General features: G+C 39.0%; 1 protein-coding gene across 10 annotated transcripts in view; it reads right to left on the reverse strand.

The window, feature by feature from the left end:
- nectin1b (nectin cell adhesion molecule 1b) overlaps window positions 1-26,436 on the reverse strand; it is a 182,594-nt gene that overhangs the window by 74,785 nt on the left and 81,373 nt on the right. The window contains exon 6 of one of the 10 annotated variants that reach the window (XM_079466439.1): window positions 20,683-24,491. The exons of the other annotated variants lie outside the window; for them this stretch is intronic. Coding sequence (XP_079322565.1) covers window positions 23,986-24,491 — 506 coding nt within the window. The 3' untranslated portion in view covers window positions 20,683-23,985. Of the gene's footprint in view, window positions 1-20,682; window positions 24,492-26,436 lie in introns of those variants that run through there. 10 annotated transcript variants of the gene reach the window in all.

A 26,436-nucleotide genomic window follows, 5' to 3' on the forward strand; every position in this document is an offset into this window, starting at 1 on the left:
TATGTGCTCCACAGAGACGACAGCTGAACCAAAATTCTTAAAATTAAGAACATATTTATGACTAGAGAAGGTTTATCGAACTGATAGCCTAGGGACACTACGGGATTTTCTGGGGACAGACCTCTTGAGAGATCTATTAAGAAGAACTGACATGTTGTCATTGGCTTTAAAACGCAAAAGATGAATTCTAAAACCGTTTATAAGAAGAACAACAATTAAAAAAATAAATAAACAATCATCACCTTATTATTTAAAGGTCTTGTTCTGCTTGAAGTGCCTGCATGTCAGGCCAAATAGAAGAGAGTCTCTGAACTTGGCAGCATTTGTTTTCTTTTTTTGCTCAATCGTTCGCTCACAACCGTCTGCTTTTACTTTTCTCGGCATGTGTGACAAACAACGAAGAAATTCCAAACTCAAGTCGCTCTAACCCCAAACTATCCCCTTCCCCAATCATCTCTCTCACTCCCTCTCTTTTCTTTGGCAGGGCGACTCGTGTCTCACATGATCATTTTGCCAGCCTGCAGGGCCCTTAAACAATATCGAGAGGAGAGAACAGGAAGGCAGTCTAAAGAAAAACAAGAGACTGCCATGGAGTCTGAAAGGGGTTGGCTGGCATCTGCGTAGTCTCACCATTTTACCAGCATGATGCCTGTAAATTAACTGGCAGCTACAAGATATTTACTTTGTCACCATTGCAGATTGGGCAGCAGCCAGATTTGAACATCGGACATTTTGGATACGGTTAAGCGGGGTGTGGAAAATGGTACAAGAAATGTTTAGGGAGGGTAAATTAATATACTCCGCCAAATTAATTATGCAGATGGGCTTAGTGCAGCTAATATCCCTGCTGGGAAATCCATTTTAAGCTTGTAGCTGTGTTTGGGAAGCTGGTTTCTAGGTGCCCCAAACTGGTTGCAAAAACTAGCTTTACCAAACGTTACCAATTCTAATGACCAAATGGTGGCTGGACCAAGAATGTCCATCAATTAATGGAAGCAAAACCACCCTGTATTCGAAGATTACATACAAATTTAGTTGCGTACGTTTGCAAGTTTTCTCAGAGAATTACCCTTGTTTTAATGTTGATGAATCTAGATTATAGAAGGAGGCCCTTAGTAATTAGCAGAACACATGCCCAAAGTATAGCCATATAATAGCTTTCTGTGCAACCTCTTTTGTACAGCCATTCATTATTCTCTGTAAATATTTCCTCACACTCTCTAAAGACGTGCTGTCCCCGAGAGCATGTGAAGCAAGTAAAAATCAAGTGTGCTACTCTTAAAGAGATAGTTCACGATGTCAGACCCATGTGTTTTATGTGGAGAATGGGCATGGCATTGTTTTGGTTTTGTCATGCCATGCTCTGTCTCTCTGGTGTTGCGTCCTTTAGCCCTGCCCCCTTGTTTCTCTGTCATTGTCCCATTAGTGTTCATTCCCTACACCTGCCCTGTGTAATCTCCTTGTTAGGGGTTTATTCTCCTCACCTGCCCCTTGTTCACTTCCCTTGTTAGTGTTCCCAATTTGTAGTCCCAGTTTCTCCTTCTCCCTTGTCGGTTCGTTTTGTCGTAGCATGTTTGTCTTCAGTCCATGTCCAGTTATCCCTTTATTGTGAAAGGTTTTGCTTAGTTCTTGTTTTGCCCCCAAGTGGGAAGTTTTTGCTTGCCTTTTGAAAAGCCTTTTTGTTATCGTGTATTTTTCCCCCGTTTGTGGGTTTTTGTTTTCCTTTAATAAATATTTGGTGTTAAGGCCTTCAGTGCTATTTGCGTCTGGGTTCGGTCTGCAAACCGTGACAGAACGAATGGACAAGGCACAATGGACAGTTCCCAGTGATATCTCCAGGCACATCTGCTGTTCGGCAAGCGCCAGGGAGATTGCAGTGTGCAGGCCTTCGCCCCCAGGAATTCAGAATTCAGAACACAGAGTTCAGTGAGGCAGAGCTCAGGGTGGTTTTCAACTGCTGCCTCACTGAACCCCTCAAGCCCCCTATACTTTGAGGACCTGTTCGGGTACTTTGAGAACCGGGACGAGCCCTGGCCCTCTGTTCCAGCATGAGTCACCACCCATTGGACACTGTCCCGGAGGACCGTGTCCTTGCCACAGTCACCCAGGGGAACTCAGGCCCGCCCGCCTCAAGCCTGCTCCTCCCAGTCTCCATGGCAGGCGTGGACGAAGGAAGTCGTGGTCCGACTCATCGGGAACAGAGCTAACTGGGATCCCCACCGCTTCTCTACAGCCGGCCACATGTCAAGTGGGCCAGTCAAAGAAAAAGAAGCAGAGGAGAGGCCGACATTCTCTTGTCTAAGAAGACGAAGAAGTGCTCTTGCGAACGTGCGCCACACACTGACAAGACATAGGAGAATATAAAGTCTGTATTTTGTTTTTGTTTTTAGCACATAAAGCATTATTGTCGCTTAAAAAAATCAACTGAGCCACTATCCGCAGATGGACCAATTTAACGATGTCTTTAGCACTTTTCTGGACTTTGGCGAGGAGGTCTGGAAATATCTTTGTCTTGTCACCTAAATATCTTTATTTGTGCTCTGAAGACGCCGGAGTTTTTAACGTTACAATGTTACAATGATAATGAACTGTGGCCCAGTACTGTTTGATTCTTTAAAATATCTTCTTTTGTGTCAATGGTGGCCAAGAACTGTTGGGTTACAATCATTATTCCAAATATCTTTCTTTGTGTTCATCAGGACAAAGACATTTATACAGATTTGGAACAACTTGAGGGTGAGTAAATGATGACAGAATTTTCATTTTTGGGTGAATTAACGTTAGTTATTGTGTTGTTCATGTTAGTAAGGAGTCTATAAACTAATGTTAACTGTTACAACATGATTTTACAAATTAAATAGTATAAATCCTGAAATTGACATGAACTAATATGCACAAATGCTGTAGGAGTAATGCAAATTGTTAATTAATATTCCCTAATGCATTAACTAGTTTTAATGTTACAAACATATTGTAAATGGTTACCAAATAAAGAAATGAAGCAAAAAAAAACGGCACAATTGACGTGACAGAACACACTCTATCTTTTGATCCGATTGAAGTGGAGAGAAATATGAAAAACACATGTCATGGCGCTCTCAAGATTTACAGTCCATATTCGCTTGTCAATTGAGCTCTTGATGTTTGACGCGCTGTAGATTGTAGCAAATGTTGAATGCGAAATGAGGTACATTCGCTTAAAGGTCATGCGCACAGCTCGAAGGCCTGTTTACACCCCTGAGTGATGAACGTGCAATCCGAGCTAGTTACCTGCCGTCGGACACGTAATTTCTCATTTCCATTTCGGAGGTATGGCAATTTAACCGGCACAAAATCCCTCCCTCGCTCATGTACGCGACTAGGCTCGCTACTAGAATTCCTCTTAAATGAGGCGTGCCTAGAAATGAATCAACACATTACTCATGTTTGGCTACGATTCCAGCCATTTTTCTTAAGCCGCTGTGCTGGCTGAAATGTCATCCCTGACTCCGGCCCTGTGGTGCTGACAAAGCCTTTATAGACGGACTGAATTGATAAAAGCAGACACCCAGTAGGCTCCATGTTCGCTGTCTGCCCGAAACCCTCCATTACACTAAAACGTCGCTAGCTGGAAAAAGAAAGACTGGTCTCAAATTAAGGCAATGGGCAGCTTGTTCTTACTGAAACCACAAGGTGAGCTAGAATGTTCTGCCTGAGAGGTAGTACCTGGGTCGAATTTTGATGCGCTGGAATTTTGTGAGACACAGTGAAAGCACCATGGGAGAATTGAGAGACGTCTCGCCTGACAATAATGATATTTTGTCTCAGCTGTGAGCTGAAACTTTGATGGTGACGGAAGTAATTAAAGAACTATTATAAAGGAGACATAAATCATAATAGGCCTTAATAAAAGCATTTGCTAGATGCGGACACTGCAGAGAATGAACATTACCATTATAAACGCTTCCATTATAATCCATTGGGGTTCTGCACCTAACTGCATTATGCTAAGACTAAGCTGCAATAAAATGAAAAAAGAAAAAAAAATGTAATTCAACTTATAAAGCAATGACATACTATAAGGATTTATGACATGTCAATTTTAAAACATCTACTGCAGTTATTCCAACATTAAGAATGCGGTGTACACATAAGTTAAGTGTTTTTCATATACGAATTTGCCTTTAGTATTTAAAGTGTTTAGAAAACAAAGTATCTGCATTTCTTTGAGTTTCGGTAAGTAATCATCTCATAATTTTCTTATTTTTATTAACTAAAATTATTTATTAACTAAAATATTAACTTATTTTTCCTGAAAATCGCATATGACTGATATAAATATTTTAAAAATACAATACCCATAAGCATAATGTATCAAAGATTCATAATTCGGCCACAAAAATTAGAAGTATTTAATTTTTTATTTATTACAATTATTGATGTTATTGACCGCACCAAATAAGGTGTTTTTATACGTCATTGACCCAGCAACATAAATAAATAATAAGTAAAATAAATAAACAAATAAAAGAACAACATTTCAAGAAATTGTAAATTTAATTAAAATAACAAATATAAAAATTCAAAATATTAATAAAACTACAATAGCACTGCAAACTAATTTAGAATAACGTTTCTAATTTACAACGGCCATCAAGGGAAATATTAATTTTTTCACTGTCAAAAAACAACTAGTAACATTAACTTTATTTTTTGAAGTTTTTGTACACATCTATTAAGTAAATTTAAAGTAAAATTTACTTAAAATATTTTTGCTAAGTCTTTTCCACACGCGCAATTTAACACAAAAAAGTCAATCCTATAGTTGCGTTTCTACAGGGGTTAACTGAACCATGCCAAACCTCATGACACAGAACTCACCGCAAGGAACAAAAACAGAACACAACACAAATCCTTTTCTTTGTAAGAGAACATATTTTTTCACCCTTCTTGGGACAGAGCAAACACAAATGCAGCATGCTCGACTTGCCTAGCTGCAGAACCCAAAAACAAGACCAGATGGTGGTGGGTTTGAAACATTGTACATTGCGCAGATGTCGCAGCCCTTAGCAGTGCCTCGCAAATATGCCTTCGTGAACTGCACAGAGAGGGTCCGAGCACCAGCAAGAACAGATGTGTATACAACAAACGGCATTAGCAGTCAACGACAGCATCTCCTCACTACAAAAACCACATCAGATCTCTGTAGCTAATGACAACCAGCTGACTGCTCGGAGTCTATGTTTTTGGACCAAAACACAATATTGTGCGCTAGGTCCCCGAGCGCATTTTAATCACGAAAACCTCATTCTAAATACAATTAATCATAGCGCACGCTCACAACCTGCAAAAACAAACAACCGTCTTAACATGGATCAGTTGCTAGGACAGCCCATGCTGACAACATCTCATTGCTTTTCTCATTTTCAGAACGAAAAGTAATTAGACTCTCCTGGTTTATTTTCATTTGCCTTCTTGAGATAGAAGATGGGACGTTTGGAAATATGTAAATAGTTTCATAAGAACTAAGAAATCCGAGCCATTGTTTACCGTCCATCAGTCGTTGCTGCAGTCAGCGGCTGGCAGTGCCAACGAATTAAAACCTACAAAGTGCCTGTTCTCCGATTTCTTTTCGAGCTTCACCAAACAGGGTGCGAAAACCGTCATGTGTTCCTGAAACCCCAGGCATCTCATCGATCAACAGCGTCGTGTAGCCAAGAGCCTCTATCTCCTGTTCTGAGGCTGGTGGCGCGTCACCAAAACTGCATTTGCGGGAGCCAACATGCTCTAATACTGGGCCGCACTGACTGTTCTGTTCTCTCTCAAAATAACCAAATAAATGTACTCCAGGTCTTAATGGTAGACTGATCGGCCAGCTCTAATTAGAAGCAGTTCCTTTAAAATTATGTTTTTTAAAGCTGGAAATGAGGAAAAAATTGTGATAAACATTACGGGGGAAAGTAACTTAATTAAATGCAGACCACCTCTCCAACGCACAAACTCGCAGAAGAGCATTTTATTGTTTAATGCTTCATAGCTCAAGGAGACTTTATGGTGTTTTGTTTTATATAAGTATCAGCTTTGTTACTTTATTTAAGGAAAAAATTTCCACAAATGAGTAACAGAATACGCAGCTTTAAAATAAACGTGTACTGTATAACATAGCTCAGATAATGTGGTCTTGAAAAGAATACGATGAGAAATTAGTTCATTCTGAAATGTCTGACTTTGGTATCTTGTTGCATCTAAACAGAGATTAAAGGATCTATTGACAGAAATGCAATATGATATACATATCTATGTCTTCAGAGGTGTATAAAGACCTTCCGTACTGAAGCGTTATGTTTTTAATACCTTAGTATGAGGTTTATTACCTTAGAGTCTCCTTCGAGAAAGAAGTGAAAAAACGACGACATTTTAGTCCAGTGTCAGTCACCGTAGTGCTTCAAAAGGGAGGGGTGGAGTGAACCATTGGTTGCTATTCGCTAACTCACTGCTAGATGCTACTAAATTTCATACACTGGACCTTTAAGACATCACGTATAATTGAGATCTATTTGGACAATATGAACGTTGTATGAAATGACTGGAGTCTCTTCCTCAGTCGAAAGTCTAAAAATGTGTTTCCTGCTGAAATAACAATACAAATTCTAACTGCCTCGGTTACAAATGCTATTACAAACTGTTTACCATTAAAACCAGTGTACAAAATGACTTAATGTAGTGTTTATATGTAGTGTTTTTCAACTTTAATAATAGCACGACATCCAACCAAAAGAAACCCAACACATTACCAGTACAATTCCATCATAACTATAAGACATTCTATGATGTTTTATTCCATTAAGTCTCATTGCTGTCAGGATGTTATCTGATTTTCCAGCTTGTACTAACAAAACTCTGCGCAACCTCCATTAACACATGCAAGCTGACGGAAGACTTTCTGTGAACGGGCCATTACTCTGTGCTCCATTCTTAGATTTGTCCCAGTCATCGGGGTATTGGGTAACTTAAATTGGGTATATCGAAATCTTCCTTTAAGCATCTTTCTTTGATTATCCAAGAACACTGCGATAAGAAATTGCCTGTTTAATAGGCTGATATGAGTCACGATAAAATGAAATATCGCTCTGGGTACATCTTGCCAAAATTTTCATTGGCTCTGTAACTATTGCACATTAAGAACGTGGATTTTTTGTTGATGTCATTAACCACGGTGGAGATGTGTTGTTAATGTGATTACAGATGTCAGAGTGCTTGTAATCTCAACTTCTTGTCACTTCTTGGCCTGAAAATAAATTTGCTCTTATTTCTCAAAGCATCCAAAGAAGCACGATTGCGAAAGACCTACCATACAAAATATAAAGTACGCAGTATATTCATTACCTGCACACAGATCAATGAAATACACATATATAAGTGAAATATTTACTATCATTGAAATCTACATATGTCGAGAAAATGGTCAGGCCGGTCTTCCATTCTGCTGCCTGTGGTGTTTGCTGACTTTCCATCAGAGTATAGAGATTATGTTGACCTCTCTGTATATCAAAGGCTTCAGTATCTGTATTTTATCAATTTTAAGGAGGCCGTGCTGAATTCAATACAGAAAAGGTCTTTTTGTACGGCACAATAGCCGGTCTGATTGATGGGACTCCTGAAAGAACTGCCAGAACAGAACAGGACCCTCTATTTCAATTCCCCGTAGGAGATGAGTTTTGTCAGTTGTCAAAATGGAGAGCAGGAGAGAAAGAGAGGCTGATTTAGTCTTCCTTTCAGATAGACAAGAGCCACCATAGACCTGAGATAATATATTACAGCCTAATGGTGCAAATCAGCACAATTGGATCAAAGATTGTTGAATCCCCTGAACGGTGGTACCTGGAATCTTTAAATCTTCTGCACTTTTGATTGCATTTAGTGCTTTGAAAGGGCACATCATCAAAAGAGCCGATAACAATATTTTTTACATCATTCGCATGTTCTTTGTACGGTTTTTCTGAAGATAGGATCTTTGGTACTTCTGTTAATATTTCTGTTGGGGAATCAGTTAATCGTCTGATTCAATGTCAGTTTTTTTACAGACTGGACAGTAGTACATGCACTTTAAAAAAAAATCCCGTACGAAATGGTAACATTCCACCAGCTAGGGTGCCAGAAAAACATAAAATAACATAACTATTTTACGATGTGGCTAATTTTGGCTAAATTGTGTGAATTTGTACGATCTCATTCATACATTTTAGTAAGATTAGCTTTCGCACCAGTGACGTAAGGTTTAGGGGCAAAGTTAAGGGAGGGGCTTCAGTATTACTTTTTTTCTAGTAATCGTACATTGTTGTACGATTAACAACGTAGAAATTTATACTGATAAGCCACCTTGTAAAATAGTTACGAATTCCTGTGAGATCCAGTTGAAAATGACATGTTTTTCACGTGACTTTACATTCAACTTGTAAATTTGCAGTTTATTACTGTATTTTTCCTACACATGAAAGATAAAAAAACTGAAGATACACACTTTAAAAAATCTGTTATTTTACAAGGGACTCATTTTAATAGCATCTTATAATTTATTACAAAATGGCCGATAAATAAAAACCTTTGTACATTGTTGTTTGCCAACGCAAATCTTTCCTCTGAACAGTTTAAACTAAATCTATACATTTTTAGGTATTTTAATATGACAATACAAATATGTTTGGACACTACCATAGTGGTAATACAACAGTATTCTTTTAGACACCATGTAATTTTTTAAAGGCACAACATGTAAAAAAATTTTCATTCAAATATCCAAACAACTACTAGCACTGTGTTATATATGTTGCATTTTAAATTCTAAATGTTTCCAACAATGACTGTTTTGTTATTCAAGCAGTCTTGCGATAGAAAATATGATGTAGTAGTAGTAGCATCTAGCATGCCGTTTTGTTGTTTTATCTATCAAGCTACTCTAATTATTTACATGAATGGTCATTAAGCATTATTTCATTACATCATCCATGTGCAGAATTTGTGAGTGCCATCGGATTGATTTTTATCGGCAGTGGAGATGAATCCCATCATTCCACGCTCCGTCACAGCATCATCGAGCTACGTATTTTACCTTGGTTTGCTAGCTGCAAAATTGTCTGTGCCTTTAAGTGCCATGTTATTCCCACAGTATATGAATACGGTAGTACATTACAGTACACAGATATTATCTTCTTATCCCGATACCATTGCATAGTACCTTTTTGCAAGGGCAGTAACAATGCAACCTAAGCAAAACACAGATGTATAAAGTCTGATAGCAGGCAGGCACAGCATTAGGTCTTACATCACGGCAAAAGTGTGTTACGACATGCAGAGCGAAGTCGGAGGGGAACATACAGGTCTAGTGGCTGGTAAGGATTGTTTGTATTGTTTTACATGCCATGTAGCACACACGCCTGTTTTCTGGCACAAGCCCCTTCTCTGCCACTGCCTCCTATGGCTTGTGTTTATCACAGTAAAACACAGAACAGACGGTGCCAAAATCTTTTTGCGACAGGGAAAAATGCATTTCAGTGGCTTTTCGTAACCTTCAACTTACGAAGCCAGACAGAAACTACAGGAATATTGTTTTCTTGGCCTGAACTAAGGGAAACAGGAAAGAGTGAGTAAAGATGAAGAGATAATCAAAGCTAGTCAAAACAGAAGTAATAGAGAAAGAAAGAAAGACAGCAAAGTTGGAAGCAAATACGTAACAAGATCTGCGTCAGCGACCTTTGACTCCTGTTTCTATTGTTTAACTCACCTATAAGTTCAGTTAAAAGCCGAGCTAATCATTCTTCTGACAAGAGCTAGATGGTCCTGTGTCACTTACAGATTAAAGAGACAGAGTCTGGACTCCAGATCTCCATTCAGTGTCGGACACTAACGCTTATGCTCAGACATGCATGTCAATAGAAGGCTTTTAGCAAGCTCGGATGAGCCTTTAAAGCGGCTAAACACAAATAGATCATATTCCCTTTGTTGTCACAGTTAAGACACAAAACAGGTCAAAACCCTCATAAATTACCCCAAAACAAATGGTTTAGGGGTTTACAACGGTTTAAGCTTGTATCTGTTTTGTTACTCCCTCCACCCCGTAAGACTCCATTTAGTGGTTTCTCTCCCTTGTTGCTTTTACTTGTGCTGCGTAGCCTGGAAAATTACAATCCTGGAGGGACCCTGCACGGACCATGTCAACTTAATACAATCATCATCCACGAAGAGGAAACATGTTCTTTGACTTAAGCACAGAAGACTTCCAGAAGAATATCTGTTAGTGTTGAAAGCGTGAATATAGGTCGATACAGATGTTCGAAAAGCTGTCGAAACTGATTTAAAGCACGCATGTCACCGTGACGTGTGCAATAGCCACAGATAACCCTGAAACAAATCAATTCATGTAGCATCATCATGGTCTTTGAGATTAACGTAACATTCTGTAAAATTGCATGAACATTGGATGAAGAAAATGTGAGAGGTGCTTGCAAACTCAGTGATTTACTGTTGCTATGCAGTTGCTAAGGTTATGAATGTTTTGGCATGTTCCTATGAGGTTGCTAATGCAGTTCCTGGTGTTTTCAGTAATTTCTTACTGTACACTGTGTCTACACCTCGCCACGACAACTGGTTCGTTTTAAATGGGTTTGTGGTGTTGCGTCACACCCAATCTAGTTAAGTTATTATAATAATTATAATGGGTTCTATTGTCTTTTGTCGCGTCGTCTCGTGTTGTGTCGCGTCCAGTGTAGATACGGTGTTACCTAAGGGTGTTTTTGGAATGAATTATCTTAAGCTGCAACAAAAGTGACAGTTTACTCGCCGCTATCACAGCTCATTGCCTGTCGACACGGACACACGTAAAAATAAAAATTGGCGTTTGGCCTACGCCGTAGGTCCTACGCACAACCATAATATACCCTTTAGCACTTAGTCGTCTTGTTTTCCATTCCAAACATCTAACAATTCTTAAATCAAGAAACATTTACTTGAGAAGCACAATAACCTCAAATATAAAGTCATATTTTCTGAAAGAAAACACTCGTTTAGCTGTGCATTTACAACCTGAGCACTGTGCTGGTTTACATCAGCTGAACTTCTATTTCTAATTTCTTATTCTTTTTATGTATACACTCAGATTTTTATACATTTTATTGTCGTTTTATTGTTTTGTAAAATCTAAAGTTGTATTTGTGATCGTAAATCATTTGCATTTTAAAGATGCATCTTACTTCTCTTTGTCAATTATTTTGTATTTACTCGCCCTCATGTCATTTCAAACCTGCGTGACTTTCTTTTTTCTGCACAACACAAAATAATACTTCTTTAAGACTGCTTGTATTCAAATAACTGAACCAGAAAGGGTGAAACATTTATTTTTGATAAAAAATGTAAGTTTATTATTTATTTTAATAAAAATGTTATAGCTTTCTGGCCTGTCTGGTATTATTCCTTTCTCCCATTGGCTGGACAAACAGATAGTCCGACCCACTGGTGCTTTATAAACTATTATTTAAAGAAGTTAAAAATGTTTGCGTGTCACGTGATTCATGGAGCCTTCAGATAGTTCAAGGAGGTAGTTTTTTTCTTTAAACGCTTCTTTCATCGTTTTATTCATTAAATGACTGGCATCTTTAAATGTGTTAACTTAACCTGTCATGATCCTGCTTCTTCTTGTCTTGATTTTCCAGCCTTGTGGCAGGGTCGTGACAGCCCCATGTGTTTTGTGTGGAAGCACATTGTCATTGTTTGTTTATGAATGCCATGCATTCTCCTGTCTCATCTCTTGGCCCCTCATTTAGCTTCCCGTCAAGTGTTTCAATCCCCACATCTGCCTAGTGTCATTATCCCTGATAGTTCCTCTATTAAATGCCCTTGTGTTTGCTGTCCTGTGCTGTTTCGTTTTGGTTCATAACGTGTGAGTAGATGTGCTTACCTCATGTCCTGGTTCCTGAATTTCTTTTTGCCCCCCGTGAAAAGTCTTTGTTTTGAAGTTCCTTGTTCTGTTTTCGTTTGCCCCTCGTGGGTTTTTATGTTTTTGTTAATAAAGTATCTTGAGTTTTTTCATACCGCTGCCTGCACTTGGGTTCTCTCTCCTTGACTTTGTGACAGCCGTGACGTTACCTCAATTGTTCTGTTTAGCCGCAGCTCCATGCGTTCCTAGCAACTTCCAGGAACTATTGAAAGGCTTCATAAACCACCATTGCTGTGAAAAAGTTGTTCCATTGGAGTCAACGGAGTTTACATAAACCTCTCTATCAATGGCTCTTTAATAATAATCCTTTAACGCACGAAATGGTGGATTATCCCTTTCATAAACAAAAATGCTGTTAGTTCTTTTGGTTGGAATCTTAAGCATGAGGTTGCTATATTGTTTTGGGTGGTTGCTAGGGTGATCTGGGTGGTTGCTAGGGTGCACTCCCTCCCCATATTCATACAATACAATTCATACTAAAGTAGCTTTGACGGTTTTAAGCATGTGGCATGTTTTAAGGTGGTTGCTAGGGCAGTGACAGATAATTTATTTTGGGCGATCAAATAAAACACTCCTTCTGTGCTCTATTGGTTGGACAAACAGCTAGTCCCACCCACAACAGGCTGATTCTGGAGTTGATATGATGTTTTGAACATACCACTGTATTTTTACAGTATTACTCGTCAGGAACAAAACCTTAAAGTAATTAATATGAAGCCGTTCTGCTACACTTATCACTGCAGGTTATTGTGACTGTCCCTCAGTTCCCTGTAAACAAAGAGACCAGAGTCTGGCAGGCCTGAAGTTTGTTTGCATTTTGTAGGAATCAGCACACAAGGGCAGCTTGGCAAATCCAGGCTCGTAACTGAATCACTATGAGTGAGCTTGTTGACTCGGCAGGTGAGGAGGAGAGGTTAGACTCTGTCAGCAGTAACTTCACATCTTACACGCACCACAATGCCTCCCCAAATCTGTTTGATCTGTGCGAGCAGGACAGAAAACAACAGGTGAAGGTGAGAGAAATGTGTGCAATATTGTCACCGTTTCTTCATGTTTACATCATAGGTGCAATGCAGGAGAAAACACCTTGTTTTTCCTCCATCATTACAGATGTGTCAGATCTGTAGCAGGTCCAACATATCTGTTGCGCCTGAGTCATTTTTTGGTACAGTTTACATCTCCTGGCCATAAAAACCCATAACGGGGCTTCCTTCCTTCCTTTGACTGGAACGGTAATATAGCAGCCACAAATAAAAGGAGCGCAAACATGATTATTTTCGCCTACAGTGAGCTGTTGTCTTAGGATATTGCTCACATTTACTACGTAGTAAATTACCGAAATGAAGTTGCATGACAAACAGAAGTCCACAAATAACACAAATGACATCTGCCGGTCAGCTGCGAAGATGAAACCTTGCACTCCATAGACTTACTTTTTGAAAGGCTGCTCATTGTAGCATAATCTATTTAAACATTTATTATAAAATACATATTTTTCGAGGGGTTGTAATACACAGACATTCAAGGACCATCTGACTAAAGAGTACCACAGGGTTATTTAACTCATGTTTTCTTGTACAGCTGCTTTGTAACAATGAAAATTGTAAAAAGCGCTATATAAATAAAGCTGACTTGACCGTGCCATTTAGTAGAGCCAAAATAAATCCTCTTCGAGTCTTCAGTACACGCTGTGTTCTGAAACAAATTGCTCGAATGAGCTGTACTTGAAGTTCAGATGGGTCTCAGAAAAAGGGCAAAACATTAGTTCACATCGCTCAGTATTTCTACGTATTATGCTCCGTGTTTAGTAACAAGGTTTAGAAAATTGGACTTCTTTAGCTTTGTTTAAAGCACCTCAACGAAGTCTCATTCGCGTGAGCCGTCGACGCACCATATGCACCCATTTGATTTCACAGAGTTGCCAGGTAAAAGTACATGCAATATTTATTTGTGAGATACACAAATTTGACTCCAAATCACCTGTTGTGTCAGGTGAACTACCTGGTGGTCACCGGCTGTGGTTTGAAAGGTTAGCAGCACACGGGAAGAGTGTTTTCTAAAGCTAATCTTTTGTATTAATGGCACAAATGATGGGTGCAGCACATAAGAGGCATAGTCTACCCAAAAATATTAATCGTTTTCTCATTTATTAACCCTCCTGTCATTCAAAACTTGTATATCATTCTTTCTTCTGTGAAACCCCCAAAAAGATATTTTGAGAAATGTTTCAACGGTTTTGTTTCCAGAAAATGTGGTGTCAATGTCGTTTGGTTACCGACATTCCTCAAAAGATCTGCTTTTGTGTTCTGCTGAAGTAACAAAGTCAAACAGGTTTGGAATGACATGAGGGTAAGTACAATACATGATGAAAGATTTTTCATTTCGGATGAACTATTCCTCAAAAGCACATTTAAAAGTTGTCTAACGGATCTGTAAAATTGAATCGGATGTACGTAACAACATGGGTTGAACCAAAATTTTGAGCAAGGTCAGATGGATCTGTGTGCAAAACTAGCTCGCAAACAAAAGTGGGTGAAAATTATTGTTAGAAATGCTGTACTTACTGTACATGTTAACCCTAAACAGCTGTGTATTAAAGCTACTGTATGTACACAGCTCTGTTAATTGTATAATATATACTAGCAGGCAATTGCCTGAAATAAATCCCCAAAATGTTTTATTGAATGCATTTATCTTTGTTGGAGTCATTGTGAAGTTTTTGTTTTTCTGGGCATGCTAAGTGAGAAATACAAATGCTTCAGTCTCAAGAGTCAAACGCAGTCATATCGACAAATAAAAAACTTTTAGAAAGAGTTTTAGAAAGACAGATGAATGCACCTCAAAAACAAATGAATGTTTTCTTCATTTGTTCTCTCTCTCTCTCTCTCTCTCTCTCTCTCTCTCTCTCTCTCTCTGTTTCAAAACCAACACACTTTCATTTCAATCCCCAGCCTACCCAGGATGCTATAGGTGAAACAGCGGTTTCTCGGTCGCCCTGTTCTTGGAGTTTCTCTCTTTTTGTTGGTCGGCTGCTAACAGCAGGATAGTAGAGTCCAGCTCTTAATGTGACGTTACACAAGCAGTGATTATTCGGATGAATCACTTTCATTTCAAAGACGCCAACCAATTAATCGCAGAAGCTTGATCCATTTGTTTGCTCAGCGACTCATTTGCAGAATTGTAAGTGAGAAGCAAATAAACACACAACTAAGAGGTGGTGCTCAGACCCAGAACAAAGAATGGTAATGATGCTACACTGAGTAAACACATTCCCAATTAAAGGCCTTTGAAAGATACATCTCGAAAACATTTAAAGCATATTTCAAGCACAACAAAGCACATGATACGCAGATTTGACACGCTCTGAATGAAATTTATGATTGGCTCCTGTTTACCGAATGCAAACCTTCCAGTAATAAGTAAGAAACAACGTTAAAACGTCACGAACAGGCAAATTAGTAGTTAAATTTGGAAATATAATGTCATCTATGTTATTAAAATAAATGTTTGTGTAATATTAAACTGCCCCTCTCAAAATGAGTTGTAGCATCCGGGTTACAGGGTGTTGTTAGTTCTGAGGGGAATGTCATGTCCAGCATTCAAATGGACCGTTGCAATAAAATATACATTAACAATCTTCAGAGGTGGTTAAGACCTTACATAATGAAGAGTTATGTTTTTATTACCTTAGAATGAGCTATTTCTATCTATATACACAACAGGTCTTCTTACATTATTATTAATGATAATCTTAAATCTAATTGTTGTTTAATTTTGCCTTGTTGTGCAAGCACTGTCGAGCTTATGCAGGGGCTGCAGCTTTTGCCAGAGGGGAACTGGAATCCCCTGGTCAGGCCTGTTTTTTTTTTTAATTACACCGCATATAGGAATTTAAAGTCTGTCTGTCGGAATCTCACCCCTAGATGCCACTTAAATAACAAAAAGAACTAATGTTTTAGATGTATAAACATGATTGTAACAAGATGTACATTTCAGGGTAACAGTCATCATTAGTATGTCTACACTGTAAGTTCTGCGAATCTATACCAAGGAAAGACTAGACTAAGAAAAGTGTCACTTATGCTATATTGGTTATTCTGAAAACGTGCGTCTGTGGTTTATATTTCATTTGAAATGTCTGCAGACAACAAATTCCTCTTTACAGAATGTTGTGTTTGTGCAGAGCACTCACAGTTCTTTTATTTTGAACACTATGATTTTTCACATTACTTTAAACATCATCCTATTCATCAGTTTACAAATTTTGACTATTTTTCTTCAAAGATCAGTATATTCACATTTCAGCGAATAATAAACAAGATAAATTTGATTTATATAATATACAGTATTAGTTTAAACTGTAAGAAAGATGAGAATGTTTTGCTTGCAACGTTTGTATGTTGCTCGAATACTGAAGCTCTGAAGAAAAACATAATCTTGTTTAACATGTTGTGAAAAGACATTATTTTTACATGTACTGTACAGTATCTGTATCTAAAAATGGTTGATCTCTATGGGAAGAGACCGGGTCAAAACAATGATGATGTGATATACAATTATTCAACAAATGACTCTAAATTCTCTTTTCATTGGGTCCGCTTTGTAGTCGTGCGCACTGGGAATATTTCAATTGTAAACATAAAAATATATTTATTATCTTTGTATTGTTTGCCGGTATATATATATATTTTTAAATTGTTAATAGTAAATAAAGTAATATTAACGTAATATTGATGTCATGTTAAGCAAAGCAACATCAGTTTTTTTATTGTGATTTCATAACTGCAAAAAATCCTCAAGCTTTGCTTGACATCCCTTGATAAACATGCACATCTGCTTCGCAAGTAAATTTGTGTTATTTAAGAGACAACAAACACGGATAAAGAAAGAAAGTACATTTTCCCGTGTGACAGTAAAATAATGCAGACAGACAGATTTCTGTGCTTTCTTTAAGGGTGTTGCCGGAGCGAAGGCATGAATATGCGAAACTAAATGTCAGAACAATAACCACACATTTCATAACATCTACTCTTGCCACTGTAAGTATGGTTAAGAGAGGAAAATATCATGCAAACTGAACATGAAATGTATCATGCATATTCAGATTTCTGTGTTTATGGGCTGAAGAAAATAAGAGAACTGGCGAGGGCTGTTGAACAAATATTGTTCTTTTTATCTGCACTCAAAATATAACTCTATGCATGTGTGTGTGTGTGTGTGTTGTATGAGAACACATGATGCATTTCATGATGATGTCTTTTCTGCCATGCTGATAATATCAAACTTTTCATGAAGGTAGTTTTTGTGTTATATCCAACACGTGTCTGTAATGCTGTTAAAAAAACTGTAAAATTGTGCTCTATTCACAGAAAGTGCCATTTAGACTTGTGACTACAGATGTTAATGATGGTTTTGTATTGATTCATTAGTCAAGAGCTATTGGTTCACCCTCAATTAACATGCAAATGTTCAATATGCACTAAAACAGATGTTACACCAATATGTTGGAAGCCGGACTACGATTTCTGGGCTTGTCATAAAACGGCCCGCCAAACAATGGGAACAATCCGCATGTCAATCATAATAAAGTTAAAAATAATCTTGAAAACGTTCAAAATAGAGAGTAGACTTCAGACAATGTATTCACAATATTCATATATACACGTTGCATTACATCTAAAACAAACAATAATATTTGTTTTAGCGGCATCATACAATTTAAGGTTAAAAAACGCTGTATATTCCGCATACCGTTAATGTTTGGATATCTTTTTTGCCTCTCCGAAACGTCAGATTTTTTACAAAGCTCATCGCTCGGAAAAGAGTGGTGTGCTATGATTGGCCAGTTCACCAGTGAGTAGTGATTGGTTGAATACTGCAAGCATGTGATGGAAATGTAACGCCTCTTAGCATATTTGGAACATCAGGTTCCAAAGCAATTGTACAGACAGGTACGCCCACCTTACTTGCGTAAACATTTGTGCGGTCTTAGTCAAATCATACCACAAACTGACGTAGATTTGTGGGGGTGTGGTTACACGGGGCGTTTCAGGCAGGTTTGGTTACCAACATTATTCTAAATATCTTCTTTTGTGTTTTGCAGAAGAAAGAAAGTCATACAGGTTTGAATTGACATTAGAGTGAATGAATAATGAAATATTGTGTCCTCTTTATTGATAAGGCTACACTGTAAAAACAGCCTGTTACGAAAAACATGAAATGCTGACCAGCATATTGCTAAGTGCAATATTTTATATCAAATTCACAATGTTACTATGCTATTCATGGGAGACTCTCCCTGCATCCGCATTCTTATTCCCTCTGCTGTTGAGTGACACAGCGGGGCAGTCAGCTCTGGAAGAAATGAAACCGATTCCAAATCATTTAGGCTTATCAAGAGCGAATGTTTTCAAAAGCCCATGGGGCTACAAAGAGAGCTTTGAGGAGACGGACAGGGACAGCTGCTCTCCTGGCCAGCAGCTCTGCGCTCTCTTGTTCCCATCTGAGAAGTGGCTCGACTGATGAAGGGCTGAATTTACCGTAAAAGCAGCGGATGATGGAAAATTAATAGCGCTCGCTGTGAAAATGGACCAAGCGCACTGTATTTCGCATTCACATCGAACAGGGTAAAATATAGTGCTTTAATATTTTTTTTTATTAAAACACAGTGATTTCTAAGTGCAAAAGTGGATAATTTGCATTGCTCCAGAGAGCTATCGGTTTTCTCCGTAGGGAGGCCACATCCAGCTGTTACTGCTATTGGATTTTGGAGCTTGTAGTTACAGTTCCTTTGTACACAGACAAAGCCCCTTAAAAGCCGTAGCGAATGTAAGAGTAATGTTTACGGCAGTCATTTTAAAGTGATTTCCTGTTCCTAATGCAGGAACACGATTACGTATGGTGATCTCATTCATATTCTTGGTGAGAAATTTAACACGGTAAATTAACATCAATTTTTTGACGTTAATCAAAACTCTGTAATAATAATATTTATAATCTGAGCAACATCTATCTAGATGGAGTTTTAGTGTTGGAATAGAAAGAAATGAAAATAACCTGATGTGGATACTTTTCTTGGCCCTCTTTCTGTATGTGTATACTGTATGTTGGGATGGATATATTATCAATATAGCATTTCTAAATGTACTGTGGCCATTTCAGTCCAGTGTCTGTTGAATTTCCACAAAATCAAACCTCGGAAGTGGCAAAGTCCTCCAACAGCAATGCAAAAGACTGACAGCATGATAAGACACATAATACTGTGCTTGAATTTAAGGTTATCACATAAAAAATACATGTTGAACTTTTCCTAAATGCATATAGATATATTACTGTTGCATTACTTAAAAGTGATTGAACTCTTGGCTTTCAGGATGATTTGGAATGCTGACTGAAAACCAAACACCTGTTGCCTAATGACCCCACTGATGCTCTCGTGTGTGAATGAAAGCAAATTCCCGCATCCACGTGCCAACATCAAGAAGAGCTTTCCCAGAAGTGTGGAAGCGTGCTGTTTGTCATGCTCTTGAAATCAAATGTTCAAGAGACGCAAGAGCAGAACACTGGAGCATCGCTGAGGTCAGGCACTGATGTCTGGTGAGGGGTCTGGCTTGCTGTTCCAGTTATTTCCCGAAAAATGTTGTTAACAGTTAGAGCTTTGTGCAGACCTTCCACACAAGTAAACCATTTGCTTTATGGATCTCGCTTTCATGTATGAACAGAAAAAACCTCTACAAACTGTTGCAACAGAATGTCATCGGTGTGGTGAAGCATCCCTGATGGCACACATACATCTGTCTCGCGTCTATATTACGTCTGCATTTACATCTGCAGGACATCTACGATACATAGTTTGCTCATCTGCGATACGTCTCGGAGACGTCTGCTGTCAGACGTCGTATAGACATCTAGAAGATATCTGTAAGATGTTTATTTAGAATGGATGAACAGCAGCTCTTTCTAAGAAGTTTAGCAGATGTTTTTACGTAGCAGATGTTTCCAGATCTCTAGATCTTTATATTACAGACGTTCAGACGTCTCCGAGACGTATTGCAGATGAGCAAACTGTGTATTGCAGATGTAAATCCAGACGTTAAATAGACGTAAGCCAGATGGATTGTGCTATCTGGGATCATTAGTCTTCGCATTTGACAGCAATAATTCATAGGGTAAATGATCAGTTTTTGTTAAATGCATTAAGATATTGAATTAATCCCATTTATTTTCAAAACAACCAACCCATAAATTCCGTAAATTAAATATGTTGTGAGCGGTTTAGACATCTGTAAATACGTAAATATGCAAAAGAGGTTGTTTCAGAACCTATGAATGTTCTGAATCGTGTGCGTAAAAACAGTTCAGGGTCACGTCTCAATCTTTTTTTCAAAATACGTGTGCTTACTTTTTTACTTTTGTAGAGAAAATATAATTGTGCCAACTTCTTTATTATATGAGAAATAAACTCGTACTCTTTACAACGCCTCTCAGGGTGAAACACTCAAGAAGTTGAGAGGACGTTTTTCAAAACGTGACTTCTTTGAAGATGCCTTAAATAAATCAAAGTTACATTTGCGTTTTTCATAGATTTGATGTGTTTACGGTTATTCTAAAATGTTGTAACACGAATGACTAAGCGCTAATGTATATAAACATTCAATGAGGGCTCATCATCCCATTGTGACGCTAAAGATAATAAAATACACAACATCATCCATTGAGTGATCTGGGACCAAGTGTATTTGAACATTGAAATCATTTAATGTTTTAAAGCAAATACAGTTTACTTCACTGGGTCAACACATGTGAACAATATATATATTTTTTCATATCATTACCGATCTCAGCTGACATACATTCACATGGCTGCATTAAGACAAGATCTTTCTTTTTGTTTGTTTTATGCTTTTTTGTCCTTTGTTTTCTCGCAAGTTATGTACAAAGTCATTGTAACGCATCGGTCCCGCGGCTCTATACAGAAGCCATTGACATATCAAAACCTATCTACCAAAGTCAATGTCAAAGTAGATTTATGGCAATAAGCTATACATCTCCAGCAAACTGAGCTGTCTAATTTGTTTTCGAGTTCGTCTTTGCGGTCAAAGTCTGCATTCGACGACTCCTCGCTGTTTCTGTTCCCTCTACATACAGTACAGTAAACCCAGCTACAGTTACATACATTATTTACAGTGGAATGTCAGGCTTTGAAGTGGGCAGTTAGAATTACACGAGACAGTGGAATGGAAAACCAATATCAACCTGAAGAAAATATCAAAAAGAATACAAAGCATCTTTAAAACGACAGTTACAAAATAGAAATTCTACGCCCATGCGCTTGTGCGGGGAAGCCTTAACATCAACTGTGCCAACAGACAGGCTACTGTAAAAACAGCGATGGGTCATGAAAATGAAGAGTCATTTAGCCATTTGGTGGTTAAGTAATTTGTGCTTAGCATAACAAAATTAAAAGGACTCTCGATCAAACCCCTGGACAAACATGTGAATGACACACAGATATAATAAAATTGAACAGAACTTAATATAACCTTGTGCTTTAGCTAAACAGATGTCAGTCTCTTTAACCATAACTGACTGACGGTGAAGCTCTTTGCAGCTGGTTAAAAAATTGTTGATGTACTGCTGCTGGGCTGCTTTTATATTTCATCATCTTATAAGAAGCAAAGAAAACCTGTCTATTTATAAAACACAGCATCCTTAATACTTGTCCAGGCGCTGACACGTATGTTCATGATATGTTGATGATATGGTCGTGCTACTGTCTTAACATGATTTACAGTGACGGCAGACAGGACACAATAAAACGTAAAAAATATAACAGTATGTACAGACGTTTAAAAAAGTAAAACCTTACATCTCACATCATAGGCACTGCGATTTGAATTACGCTGCACATTGACTTTAATAGAGCTAAAAATACAATCAGAAAACTAACCAACACAGGCATGATGTTTTTCATCATGTGGTCTGTTTTAGGTGAAACCAAAGGTCGAAACATTGAGATGTGTAAAGTGAACCGAGACCCACATAAACAGGCCCACGTGAATTCTGCAGAATTTGAAGACACATACACATGCCCCACACCTTGACTATTTTTAAGGACTAATTTGACTATTTATTTCTCACATTTCGACACGTTAAAATCCATCTTGCCTCCAATTCAGTGCAGAAAATGTGAAAGTCCACAGCTTCTGCACCTATGCGGCTTTCATCTAGAGTTCCTCGTATCCATTCTGGGATGTCTGTGTGATTACAGCCATTGAGCATCCTAATCTCTACTCTTATCCAGACTCCTGTTTAAGGCAGGCAGGGGAATTAAATATTTCATAGACGAGCCATGATAAATTCCACTAAAGCTTTTTTTGGAATCTGGAGGGATGCGGTTAGTGTCTCTGGAAATGAAATCGTTTTGGTGAATACTGTCCACCCTGTCACAAAACTCTCCGGCAGATCTTCTCATGTGAAACATCAAGGCTCTTGCGAAAGCAAACCAACAGAAAAGAGAAACAGACACACGTGCATTAAAATGAAGCTCGAATGTTCGTACGTTTTGTGGCCATCCGGGATACGGCGACTGATGTCCGTGTGACATGATTTTTGAAAGTTTTACATGTGTTTATGCACAGTACTTCTTCCCCCGATAATTCTGATACCGTTTCATGTATCGAAAATATTCATATGTAGCTTGCTCCTTACGGCGGATCAGGTAAAGTTTTTGCAAACCATTCCTGGCTGCAAACTAGCAGCAGATCCTGCGGTTTTGAATATCCAGCAGTACATAACCAGGTGGTTTCATGCATGTATGTGGGGCCTGTGCTATTGGGAGGCATTTGTTGAGATGTTTACCTCCAGACTTTGCACGTACCCGTGACCCGTGTCCTTAACGCTGCCTTCATTTATCTGAAAGGCCCTGAATGGTGCTCCTGTGGAACTTGACATTATCATTGAACCTGTTCATTTTTACAAGACCTTGACTCATAATGGACCACTCCACATCACTAACTCTAAATAACAACACATTATACAGGTTTAGACTTTTATGTCTTGTAGGTTTCAGAGGAAATGGACTTCGCTTCGGAAAGACTACACGTGCTGTGAGCCCGTCGGAATGCTGAGACTGAATAGGTGCAGGGATTTTCTCAAAGACATTAACCCCACGCTTGTTCTCATATGTGTACCGGATTGGAGAAGGGTGGTGGCCGTATTATCTGTCCATGCCCCGTTTTTGCCAGCTACGCTGTTGACTGCGGAGCACATGTGACTACTGTTTTGAGATGCCGAGCCCTCGGAGATGGGTCTTTAAATAAATACTGGTTTTGAAGAGAAGTCAGAACCCACATGCTATTTTTCAATTGTACTGAAATGTTTTTTTGGCAAATTGATTTTGCTGTCGACGGCAGAATTGTGATGTTTCCATAAAACACAACTAATTGGACCTCTGATTTTAATATTTAGTTCAACATTTTTCTGGTAACCAACACCCCATATAAAAAAGATTATATAAACAAACAAAAAACGGCAATTTATGCAAAAGCAACATGATGATAAACATGAAATAAAACCGTGCATCCAGTGTAAGACTTTCACAATATGACCAGCAATATACCCCTTCCCAAAAACAGTTACAGTCTCTTTTTTATACATTTAATACATTTATAATAACAACAAAATGAGGCAAAAGGATAATACACTGTAATATTTTCAAGCAACCTGCCTGTCCAAGCCTCGGTGGATGTCGGTTGGCATCAGTCCGTGAGTATTGCAGGTTTATTTAAAAGCATGTGGATGTCATGACGTTGACGTGTGGATGCTGCAAGCTATTTTTCTACAGCTGTTTATTTCCATGAGCTCTGATGGGGGCGCGGGTCAGGGGTTGGGGATGAGGTGCGGGAGGGAAAAACACATGGAGGGATGAGGGTTTGGGTGATGGAGGTGGTCGGGTGGTGTCGGATGCAGGAGAGGGCAAAAGGTTGTTGCTTTTTTCCATTTTGTTGCATGCCGCTCTACACATACCACTCTTTCTTTGAAATAACAGAGCCATCGGTTTGGGAGACCATGTCGTCGGCAATTTCGGGCTCGGGGTCGTACTTGAAAGCGAGAGTCCGTTCATCGTAATCGCGACTTTCACCTTCGTCTACAGTGAAATAGGGTCTCTTCAAATCCTCTGAGTTGCCGTCGAAATCCCGGTCGCCGCCCTCGAAACCGCCAGGGCCGCTGATTTGGGCTGGTTTCTTTTCATCGTCCGAATCGTCGGGGTACTGTAAGTTCTTTGGCATGGGTGGATGAGCGGCCATCCCGCCAGCCTTGCTGTAGCCGTTGCCAAAAACATGCTTTTTGGTGCTGTAGTCGCCCTTAAAGGTGCGCTGGCGACGCCTCAGGAAGAAGACGAGCAGCGCAATGGCTGCGACCAGCAGAGCCACGCCGCCGACCACGGCTCCGATGACAACCCCGGAACCGTGCTGCTCCAGTGGGATCTCGCGGCCCTCAGGAGTTGGGAAGTTAGGGAATTCTGGGTAGGAAAAGACAGATGGAAGGGGAGAGTGTGTCAGTGCTCTGGTGGGAAAGGAGGTGCATTGTGCAAGTGCTCATTTTTGTACAAGGAAAAGAACACAGGGTAGGAAAAACAAAAGGGAAAACAGGAAGGAGCCCCGCCCCCCATACCAACCCACCCCAAAACCAATCCATTAGGATGGGTCTGACATAAAAATGCAAGCTCTGGAGGTTTACAGTCACATGCAGTGAATGGAATGGAAAAAGAAGTCACACCATTTGCATTCATAATAACCAGAAGTATAAGAAAGCTCAGACGGGTAGGAATGCATAAAACAGGTCCACATTGCCCCAACTAACAAAAACATTTTTAGAAAACATTGAGAATGATGGGAAACTGTCATGTTGGTTAAACTGATCCGACAAAAGCAAACAAACGTTTTGAATGTGATATTTGTTCATGTTTGCCGGGACAGCGTGAATTAGCATTAGCATGCAGTTTGAGAGCTTGGAATTAGCCGGGTCAGTTTGAAATTGAGTGTGAAAAAGCAAACTCGATGTTCATTGGCCAACATATGTCTGAATGACTACACACTGTCCATCTTCATGAAAATACTTCTTTAATCTCTATTTGCATTAACAGCAAAAATCAAAGCCAACACCAGAAAACAACAGGCCTGACTGCTCCTTTGGTCTGAAAGACCTAAAAACATGAATTCAACACAAGCAAGCACAGATGGCTCTTTTTTGAAGCTCTTGACCTTGTTGGCGTACATTGGCTAAAAACCATACTCTCTTTCCCCCCTCTCTGTATTAAATACAATCATTTATCTCTATATCCAATATATTAAATAACAAAGGGAAAGTCATAATGCTTCCAAGAAAGGCAAACAAAAACTAGCTTTCAAAAAGTTCATTCAGTGACCTCTTATTTTAAATCAGAAATCTGGTTTTAAAATCCTGTAAAGGCTACTGTACTGACAACCACCATATGGGGCAACAGAGACGTCAGTTTATGGGTTTGTTTTCAAAGCACATAAAAAAAATGCATCCAACAGACAGCAAAACGCCATGCAGAAAGTCGGTTTTCAGAAGTACCCAAAGCATTGCAATAAGCAAAGAGAGAATTAAAGCTGGAAATTAAATTCACACACACACACACAAAAACAACTTTTTTCAGCCCTGGATCATTTACAATTGCTGGATTAACAGCTAATACGCTTACATGTTGTTTCCCAAGACTTCTTTGTTTGATTCGCCTTGTAAACATAACCACCCAAAGCATTACACCAGGCCAGCTCAAACCTACCAATGTCATAAATGGTCAAATGACTACAAGACATGACAAAAAAGAACACTTCCTCTTTCATATCCCACAGATTTCTTGTAAAATCTAAATTCCAGTCCACATACACACCAGACAAAACTGATAACAATTTAATTGAAGGCACTAGACTCCCTGCGTCATATTTCCCATCTGAAGTCAATGCCATTTACATGTGCCAATAGAATATGCCTGTTAAAAAGGTCATCGTGAAGACTCCTGACTGCAGCATGCAAGGGTGACGTATTGAATACAGGCGGTAACAAGAAGGTCGGGGTGAGACGCATCTGACATATTCCGGCTTTTTAATGAGCTTCTGTTCTGGACCTGGGTGAGCGCCGTCTGGTCCCGGGCCACACACACTGTGACCGTCAGTCTTATTGACACGCTGAGAAATCTTGGGAAGAATTTGAGTCGGAAAAGGCAAAAACCCTCGAGGGATTCAATCCATCTCGCGACTTAATCTAAAAACTGAGAGTTAAATGCTGCATTGGAAAAGAACAAGACACTGTGTATTTTGGCAATGTAGCAAGCAAAAAACATGCAGGTAACGCATGAACGTAAACATTTCAAGCGCAAATTTCCCGTATCGTGCGAAAGATGCCAATAGAACCCTTTTCGTGAAAGACACGCTACAGCG

The sequence above is a fragment of the Barbatula barbatula genome (genome assembly GCF_947034865.1).
Source record: "Barbatula barbatula genome assembly, chromosome: 10".
Classification (NCBI taxonomy): domain Eukaryota; kingdom Metazoa; phylum Chordata; class Actinopteri; order Cypriniformes; family Nemacheilidae; genus Barbatula; species Barbatula barbatula.